We start from the raw sequence: 10,428 nt of genomic DNA on the forward strand, positions 1-10,428 counted from the left end.
TGTCTAGGTGTGTAAGCCAGTTATATTTGGCAGTCAATTTCAGTGGATTTACATAGTCAAGTTTTTAATGAATTTTGCAACAATTTAAGAAGAATAATATTCATAATTTTAGAACAAATTTTAATAAATTTTAAGATCAAAGAAATATTTATTAATTTAACCAATGAAATGATAGTTTATACGAAAGTTTTCATTAATTCAAAGCCAATCATGCAGTTTCTACAGGGAAAAATATGATGTGATGGTTACAAAACTAGCCATTATAAATTTTGCTTCAAGAAAAATTTGTTTCAGAAGTCCAAGTAACAGACACTGGTACTAAATCAAATCATAATATTTCACCATAGATGAAAAAGTAACAACAATGAATGATGAAGAAATACTGTTTCATGTCAACATTAATAGAAATAATCTCAACCTCTTTTACAGAACTGTACAAAAAACAATGCCAAAGCAGAAGATTTAAATATAATATAGTGCGTAAGGAAATTCTATATTCAACTCGCAATTGATCAGTTCGCATTAGATCAAGTATGACCCATTGTTAGATAGGCAAAACTTATTACAAGTTTATTAATTGTAAACTGACACGTTGCGTTTATGAGAAAAATTAGTGAGATGGATTTGACATGTAATACTACTCTTCCATATTTTTCTTTTCTGAACAGACCTTGCACAAATGACCAGATGGATACCAGCACAGACACACTAACGTATAACAGCAACAAAAGGATTTAAATATACTGCTTGATGATAAAGTAACACTGATATTAAATCAAAATATCTTTTTCACCATTATTTGATGAACAAATAACAACAATGAAGATTTACTATTTCATGTCAACAATAACACAAATCTTCTGAACCTCTTTACATAAATGTATAAAAAGTAAAGCCAAAGCAGCAGATTTGAATATAGTGAATAAGGGAATCCCATATTTTCCTTTCCTGAACAGACCTTGCACAAATGGCCAGAAGGATACCAACACAAACACACTGCCGAACAACTCCCCAAGCCCTGACCCTTGCCCGCTTGATTGTGGTAGTAACCTAAACAAGCTGATAGCCAATGCGGTCAGGTGCACCATTACAACCACCGTGATTGGTACAAAAACCGGTGACTCATCAAAGACAAATTGACCATCATCATCGTCCCCACCATCATCAGAAGTTGATTGGCCTTTTCGTGTAACTTCAAATTCTGTCTCTAATAATCCTAGGAGCTTCAGTACCACATTTATTACTCCAAATAACCATGCACTCAATGTGATAATTCTTGCCATGCATTGGGTAATCCACCATGCCTTAATTGAGAAACCAGTTCGGATGATCTCTGATAGAGTATACAGGTTGTAGCTCACAAAGGAGGCAACAAAAATATATATGCCTGGTTCCTGGATCTGCAATAATTTAAGATATTACATTTAGTAAAATATTAATCTTGGATCTCTTTTATTCTAGTAACACGTGAAGACGCATGTTAATTTGTGGATTGCAATAAATCATCAGTCCTTACACTGGGTAAGAAATTGGAGTTGGTAATGAGGCAATAAGCTGGTAGAAGAGCGTAGCACAGCTCAGGAATTGAGCGTAATCCCCAAAGAAAGATCCACAAATACGCCAAGCACTGCCTAAATTGGAGCTTGCCTTTGAGGGTACCAAAAATGGGGTTGTGTTTGCTGAATAGAATCTCAAGCAGTCCAGTGGCCCACCTCTTTTGTTGGGTCATCGTTGCCGGCCCACCAGGTGGTGCACACCCTAGAAAGGCTGGAGGGTCAGGTGAGCAATACCCTGTTCTCCAGCCTCTATTGTGGATGGTCAACCCTGTTAAGATATCTTCTGTAGTGGATCCATACATCCACCCAAACTGAAACCGCAACCGTATATTACATTAGATGTGATTCTTCTTCAAAATTTGGGTGTTATTTGGACTTGAAATTGAATTTGTTTGCATGAACACTAATGGATCTGGGGATGAAAAACAGTGATGAACTCATGAACATGCTTGCTCAATATTACCTTTGTACCCCAGCTAGTGCCGTACTCATAGCCACAACCTGCAACCTGGTGAGCTGCCTCAAGAGATTCCGATAGGTTGCTAGGATAATAATCTGTCTTCCCTTTCAAAGCATGAGCAGCTGATTTCATGAATTCCCTTGAGATTCCAAAATCCCTTTGTAATTCATTCTCATCTGCAAAAGGAAGACAGAACATTTAAGGCATTGGAGAAAAAAGTTACCCTTGATCCATTTATTTTTGTAGTAATTGTTCATGATCAAAGGCACACCATAGGTGATAATTAGCAGAGCAGACAGAGATATAAACCTGAGTAAACATCTCTTCCTTGAACTTCTACCTCATCCGGCCGTAGACCGTAGATAACTTTTCGTCTATGAAAACATCCTGTACCTTGATAAAAAGCTCCTTGAATTCCCACTATTCCTTTGCCCACATACTATATTATCAATTAGCTACAAAGTTAGGATCTTTAATGCAGCTTAAATATCTTTGGTATCTATTCTTACTCGATTTGTGAGTGAAAAAAAGAAAAGAAACATGACTCACTTCATGCAAAATCAGTAGTTGTTCGGGTCTGTCATAAAATAATTGCGGAGACTGAACAAATCCGCAGTCTCTTTCATTCTTGGAACCCAGCAGGAGACACATTGCCTGACGGAAAATCTGTGCGTTGTTGACAAACATGTCGCAGTCCACATTAAGCATGAATGGAGCGTTTGTCATCGACCCAGAGACTCTAGTCTATTTATCGTACAAAAAGTTAGAAATCAGAATCAGTTAAGATGTTGATTGGAGTTTGTTATTTATTTGGCCTAGAGGAACAAGAACAACTTACAAGCACATTCATAGCTCCTGCTTTGTAATGATGTTGATGTTCTGGCCGCTTCTCCCTGGATATGTAAATTAAATGTGGCACCGCATCTGGAAGACCCTCCTTGTTCTCCCATAGGACCTACAAAATGATTAATCTAATAAATTAAATGTTTGGGTTCTATAGAGGCTTAATCATCAGTTAATTTATATTATAATACTGGTTAAAGTGCCGAATCAAAGAAAAAAAGTTATTAAGTATATGCAAATCAATCAATTGTACGTACCTTGACTATTTCTGGATGGTTTCGGAGCTCTGTATTGGAAAAAACAACTAACTCACCAGTTAGACCAAAGGGAAAAGGCTGTTGCGTTGCATTTTCAATCTTTCTGCAAAGTTGCTCGTACTCATCCTATAAAAAAATGACTTAAAAATATAAATGAGACTCTAAGCCAATAAGGCCCCATAATTACAGCTTACAACTTTTTTATTTATTAATTGTTTGTTGTCTTATATAACTAGATTACAAACGTGAATTAAAAAAAATATTATTCAGACTCCCTATCCCACCAAAACAATATTTTTAGATAAAATTTCATTTACTCCAATAGAGACAAGGCACCGAGGCAGCTTGACCAGACGCTAAGATATGAAAAGCTTTATCTGTATCTCTTAACTTTTCTTTTACCTTCATCTTTTTCCATTCTTGCTGNAACACCCAACCAAGGCCTATTCACTCAAGAATCTCTCAATAATCTGCAAGAAAACAGAGGACAAATACCAGCCTCTAGAAGGAAACGCAACCCTCTCTCACAATCAACCCAGATTACACCCAGAAAGACCCAGCAAAAACAACCCTAGTTTTTCCCTCTTTTGCAAACCCTAATACCCGAATAACAAAAACTCATTCTACGTTTTCATCACTGTTGCTTTCTTTATATATGTCTGCATTCGTAATCCTCAGCCCTTGGATCTGTCTTGATCTGATGGCTAAGTTTCAGTAATGGCTTTAAAAAGAAACGACCCCGTTTTGGCTTCCAATGGACTTAAGTGAAACGAAACCGTTTTGGCTTCATATTATTTTCACTAACTAATTTTATTATTATAAAGAGGTAATAACTTAATAGAAGTATAGTTACAAAAATTTCTTATTTCATAATTTATGTTTTAGTAATACAACATTAGGATTCCAATTCATGTTTTAATAATATTAGGGTTTCAATTCAACACTTCAAATGCTTACTTTTGAAATGGATAGAAGATCGTGTCTTGGAACCAACAAAGATAAGTGTCCTTGATGAAATTGCAAATGTAATTGCTACATGGTCAATTAATGTGAAGCTACAAACAATTGCTAATTGTTTTAAGCATTGCAAAATTAGAACCCACGATATCGATGAATTGCAAGTTATAAATGAAGTGGATGAGGAGAATCAAAGTCATTATAGAATTGAGTGATCAGATTCAACAACTTCACCACACTAATCAAATGGATATTAATGTTTTTCTCAATCATCCAAATGAGCAACAAGTCATGTATGCTTTAATGAAGAAGAAATCATTTCTACAATTAAACAAGAAGAGAAAGGAAATAATCACAAGGACGATAGTATGAAAATACAAAACGTTTCATACCAAGAAGCTCTAAATATATTTGAAAAGCTAGAATATATTTGAAAAACTTTAGCTAAATATTTTATTTCATCTTAAACCCTTAATATAATATAATATTTTTTTTTTTTGCAATATACATATAATAATTACTATGTGGAGGCAACTTTCCTGAAGACGAGAATTGGAAAAATTATAACTTATTACAATGTGAAGTTTATTTTTATTTATAACTATCACAAATTAGAAATATAATTTTTAATAACTATTTAAAATTTATTCCTATATAGAATATCACTATAGAAAAGTTTTACTGTNTAATTTTACATGATGAAAGGTAGCTGGTGTAACTTATAGCGGTAAAAATTTTACATAAGGGGCTTTATGATACTTTACATATTTTCTTATACTACAAACGAAATATGTTTTTATTCCAACTCTTTATGAGAAATAAAAAAACAAAAAAAAAAACAAAAAAAAAAAAAAGAAAGAAAGAGAAAAAACATTCAGTATATATAAATTTATAACTTAAAAATTTTTGATATAAATTTATAATCATCCATATATAATATTATAATTTCAAACGGAGGATTTAAAAAATAACATTTATTAATATCAAAAATTTTAATGTATAAATTTAATTTAAATTACAATAAGTCAACCCATTAGTAAATCAAGGAAACAAATAAAATTGCAACTTAAATGCTAAATTGATTTTCATTGAAAAGTTTATTGGGTAACTAATTTTAACTAAATTAATGACTTAATTAGTCTTCTATTGCATATTTCAAAATTATAATTACTTCTATAATCAAATTATGCTCCACGCTTATAAATAACTTCTAAATCAAGCTACCCTCTCCCCACTATAGTTATTTACTTCTTAATTAATAGTAATGATGTCACTATCGTTACCATTAATTAATCCTTGTTTAAACGTTATGTTCTAATAAATAACATCATTTATTTTAGGGGATTACAAAGTCAACCCCTGTATGAATCTCACCTAGAGGTAGAACAAACTGGCCGGTTAGGCGGGTCAACCCTAGCCCAGCCCGCATTAGAGAGGGTTCAACCTGGACCGCCTTATAGGCAGGTCGGGTTGAGCCCAACCCGACGGGTTGCTATTTGTTTACAATAGCCAACCCGCTGGGTTGGCCCAAAAAAAATTAAAAAAATAACAAATTAATTATTTTTTTTAAGTTTCTCCCATTTTTTTAATTCTTTTAATTAAACTATTATGATTGAACTCTTACAAATAATTTTACACAATAATAATAAACTATACTTCTAAATCATAAATATTAAAATGTATAAAACTTCGTAATATTTGACACATTATTATTATTATTTTTATAGTACGTAAATTATAAAAAAATTAAATACTGAAGTCTTATTCTTAAATTTCCATGTCTTGTATAAAATATAATTCATTCTTATGCTAAAATTTCATCAATTGAATGAATAATCTAATTTTTCTTATATTACAATTTTATTATATTAAAATTGAATTAATATTTGAAAAGTTAATAAAAAAAATTAATTTAATTGAATTATTGATATTTGAAAAGTTAACTAAAAATAATTACATTTATTCATTTATAAATCGTTAATTATTTATTTGAAAAGTTAACTAAATAAAAAAAAAAAATCAAACAATAGGGTTAACCCGGCCCTACTCGCAACCTAACCCGACGGGTTAGGGTTGGCGGGCCGGGTTGGGCCAGCCATTACCCCAAAAATGGCAGGCCTAACCCAGCCTGCCTTTGTTGGCGGGCGGGTTAGGACCAACCCGCCAAAAGAAGTAACGGGTCGGGCCGACAGGGTTACTTTTCCACCTCTAATCTCACCAATGGTTTCATAAACTATTAAAACTAACAACGTTACCCCTGTTATAACTACACCAAAAATGCTCAATTTCGACCAACTTTTTCCGAGGGATATTAAATACTCTCGAGGTGTGTTTAGTTGGGGGTAATAGAGGATTACTGAGATAATGTCATCTTATATTACTTGATTATCACGTTTGGTTGTCAAATAATATAAGATTTTAGTAATATTCTAAAATCAATAATAATTACTATTGATAATATAAGAGGTAATCTAACTACCTCCATTTTCTTAGGTATTTTAATATTACTTGGTAATCTTATTTTTGTTACAATTTTATCCCTTATTAATAAAATTTTAGGACAATAATGCCCTTATTTTAAAAACAATTTACAAAAATACCAATAGACTATTTTATCCTTATATACGAAGTTTTTAGGACATAAATACCCCTAGAATTTAAAAAAATTACCCAAGGGTGGTGGCCAGATTCGATGACTACGCAATAGCGCATTACTAGCCGAATCTGGCCAGTCGTGCGTCACTAAGCCCGTTTTCGGCCAGATCCATGGTAAAAAATAGTCAAATCTAATCGTGAAAAAGCCAGATATTTGGCCGTGAAATGACAACCGTTTCACGACCAAAGATTTGGCCTTTTCACAGCCAGATCTCCACTGTCGCACCCAGCAATGGCTTGGGGCAACCGTTTCACGACCAAAGATCTGGCCTTTTCATGGCCAGATCTCCACTGTTGTCGCCAGCAGTGGCTTGGGGTGAATGAGAGTGTTTTTGTTAAGTTTTAAACTTTTTTTGTTGTTAGGGTGTTTTAGTTAAATCTGAAATGCAGGGAGTTAAAAAAAATAATTCAAAAAAAAATAATAAAAATAATATTATATTAATATTTAAAAAGGAGGGTAATTTAGTAAATTATATAACATACCCACCAATTTATTCCTCCCAACCAAACATATTAATATAATATACCAACTAATTTATTCCAACCAACCAAACACATTTCCCTAAATATTCACGGTAATGTTCAAGGTAATATATCTTTCCATTAATATAATATTTATCATAATACAACATTCTTTGAACCAAATACACTCTCGATGTTAAGTTCAATTCCTACAGCAAGGGTAAGGTTCTCGAACATTGCCAAAAAAATGATACTTGATTCCGATGGCTACATAGCTCTCGGAAAATTCAAATTATTTCGTCTGAATTATTAACAATTCCTACAACATTAAGATTGCCCTCGGTAATGAGTGTTTTTTTTTTTTTTAGTGTTTTATGCTAACTTTATATATTATTGTGAAAACTACCAAACAAGGGGCTGATATATAGGTTTTTGATATCATGGAGGTAAAAAATTTCTTACACCTAAACCCTAAACTCAAATCAAGAATAAGGTATCCTCTTGGTTTCGGAAATTAACAATATTACCCTAATTTTGGAGATAATTAAGATGTTAATTAACGTTATAAGAAGAAAATGTGACCATTTTAATGGTTAATGAATATGTTGCAGCCTTGCAATTGCTCCACCTATATATAAAAGAGATCAGTTTTGTGTAGTAACTCTTGATTTTGCTGTTTTATCAATGTGTTTAAGAATGAATATCTTGGTTAATTAAGCTATAATTGAACCCGGTTGAGCTCGGTCTACGAAAGATTTTTAAAATTCTTATAACATAATTATTATATAAAATGTAATTAAGTAATTAACTTCCATTTGTACCAGTTCGATTTTTATTTTATTGAAGATTTGGAGACAAATAGCTCGATTTCTAATACAAGCTTCAATGGACAAAGCTTCTTCTTCCATGTTGTAAGTATTTTTGTCGTATTATGAATTCTGTGTGATGACTGATTTTTTATGTCGTAACATTACTCTGTTTATATACAATCGTTTTATGGTATTCTGATGTCATGACACGCAATGTCCGTGTGATGAACTCGCTCAACAAGAATTCATTTACACCAGTTGTGTCTTTATTTGATGTTAAGATTTTATCCTTATATGAGACATGTGTAAATGGTCTATGTACAAATGTAATTAGCTCATTTAGTGTATTAGAAAATTCCGTTTAGCTTTATAGTAGTCCCAAGAAAGTTTGGTGAAAACTTTCCCAAAAGGGCTAAACATGAAAAGTGCTTGTTGGCTAGTTGTCCTCTTGCATTGGTAAAGTTTCTTTATATTTGTCTTCAACAATGCATTTTAGATTAAGCCTGAATATACTTCTGAAAGTTCTCTGAATATCCTTTGAGGTTTTCTTTGTTTTTAATCAGGTTTCATATGCTTTGGTAGACTTACAAATACTTTTGTTAAACCTTATTTGTTCGTGTTTGGAACGTGGTTCCATTGGTGATGCTTGATGGGAATTTAAGCTATTGGAGCTGAAGTGCGTCTTTAGTGTTGATCCTTGAGAGGAGCTCAAGGTTGTCCAGGAGGTCTCTTGGCATAAAGCTTGCTGTGGTAGTTCGAAGTTCAACCAAAGTGTGACGTTTGAAGTGTTGTGAAATCAGAGAGTGTTCTTGAACTATAAATGTTTATCATAATAGATTAGTTTCATCTAGACATAGTCCCATGGATGTAGGTAGGTTGTCGAACCATGTAAAATTGTCTTGTGTGCTTTACATTTTGCCTTGGATGTTTAGTTTATGTTGTGATGAACAAGCTAACCCAAATGCACAAATCAACATGTTTAACTCATTCCGCTTAAGTTTAATCAACTTGGTAAAGTGATAAAACTTTCACATGTCGAAGCCTCTTATTTTAGATACAGAACAAAGAGAAATGAAATAATCAAATAATAATTTCAATACAAATCATTATTATTATTATAAAAGGAAGAAGGATTCCTTTTTATTTCCAAGAACACTCTTATTTCAGAAATTTTATTCTCAACATTATTATCATTTGTATTATCAAAGAGCTTGACAATCCTGACAGCAGAATTATCTTCAAACCCTGCAAATCACAAGAAAACAAAATTGTTATACCCTCAAATATAACGTAATTTTATATTTGAAAAAACGTGACAATAATTTGATACAACAATATCATCTATCATATGACTGTCGATTATATGATATTGTCAAATCAACTGTATCGTTGGTTAAAACATAAAACAATGTATACTTACTGAGTGTAATCGATGTTTATTATTCCAGCGACAAGGTTAGCAATCTGAGCGAAGGCTTGTTGGGAGAGATCTAGGGTTCCTTGACACCCTGGACAATAATCAACAATTTTGACAGTAACATTTGCGCCTGTGCAAGGCTCAGGTACACCATTTGTAGCTCCGGTGCATGTCACCCTGTACATTCTTCCACATGCAGCCCCGTTCTCCCACAATACGTCACTTGCGGCGGCGATCATCACCCCTTGGTCTTCATTGCCGTAGCATGCAGATGCTAGCCACGCAGAACAAATTCACAAAACAACCAATAAGTTAATATTCCATTGATTTTCATTTGCAATGTCTTTAATTAGGTTTAACTCATGCATACGTTGTTTTAAATTATATACGAAAACAGTTTTAAAAAACATTCAAAAAAAAAAAAAAAAAAAGTTAAATTTGGTTTTGGGATTGATCAAAATACTCACGAACATAAGTTGTATAGTAAGTGGCAGTGCCAGAGACTGCGAATGCCACAGAGAAAAAGCAGCTGCTAATGACAAGCCCTATAATAAGAAGAACACTTCTCTGAGTTGCCATTTTTGTTATATTTTTTCTTTGTAAATTGTAATAGAAAAAGCTTGCATGAAACCATGAGGATTTCCATCAATTTATAGAGGAAAACTAATCAGCAATTCTTTCTTCTCACGTTTTCCCGAATTCCGAAAAATCTAATTGATGATGACATTCATTCGCTCCCTAATTCATATGGTCTACGTTAGCATAATCTCTATAACTTTAAAATCCAAATTTCAAACTTCGGAATAATTTAAGAAAATATGTATATAGTCAACCCCTAAAGTATAAGCCGTGGCGTTTTTAACATGCAGATCGAAAGATGGTTGCAAGAACCATGGCCAATGTCTAACTGGCAATTTCTAGCTTTTGATCAGCACTTTAAAAACTTTAGGATTTTCTTATCTAAAAATTTTCGTATGTATATAATTACTAACAAAACGTTTTGACATGCAAT

The 10,428-nt window shown here is 32.8% G+C and overlaps 2 protein-coding genes across 2 annotated transcripts; both read right to left on the minus strand.

The window, feature by feature from the left end:
* Positions 1-830: 830 nt before the first annotated feature.
* On the minus strand, positions 831-3,536 carry LOC116113191 (cellulose synthase-like protein B4). Its single transcript, XM_031399344.1, has 8 exons — positions 3,519-3,536; positions 3,117-3,242; positions 2,855-2,971; positions 2,566-2,760; positions 2,326-2,455; positions 2,020-2,192; positions 1,517-1,867; positions 831-1,400 (listed from the first exon to the last, which is right to left on the minus strand). Exons 1-8 carry the CDS (start codon positions 3,522-3,524, stop codon positions 831-833), a joined length of 1,668 nt encoding a protein of 555 aa, XP_031255204.1. The 5' UTR covers positions 3,525-3,536.
* A 5,551-nt stretch (positions 3,537-9,087) lies between these two features.
* Positions 9,088-10,026, minus strand: LOC116113208 (putative EG45-like domain containing protein 1). The gene is made up of 3 exons (XM_031399360.1): positions 9,884-10,026; positions 9,420-9,690; positions 9,088-9,244 (listed from the first exon to the last, which is right to left on the minus strand). Exons 1-3 carry the CDS (start codon positions 9,993-9,995, stop codon positions 9,238-9,240), a joined length of 390 nt encoding a protein of 129 aa, XP_031255220.1. The 5' UTR covers positions 9,996-10,026; the 3' UTR covers positions 9,088-9,237.
* Between the last annotated feature and the right edge of the window lie 402 nt (positions 10,027-10,428).

The sequence above is a fragment of the Pistacia vera genome, unplaced genomic scaffold, assembly GCF_008641045.1.
Source record: "Pistacia vera cultivar Batoury unplaced genomic scaffold, PisVer_v2 Contig674, whole genome shotgun sequence".
Lineage (NCBI taxonomy): Eukaryota > Viridiplantae > Streptophyta > Magnoliopsida > Sapindales > Anacardiaceae > Pistacia > Pistacia vera.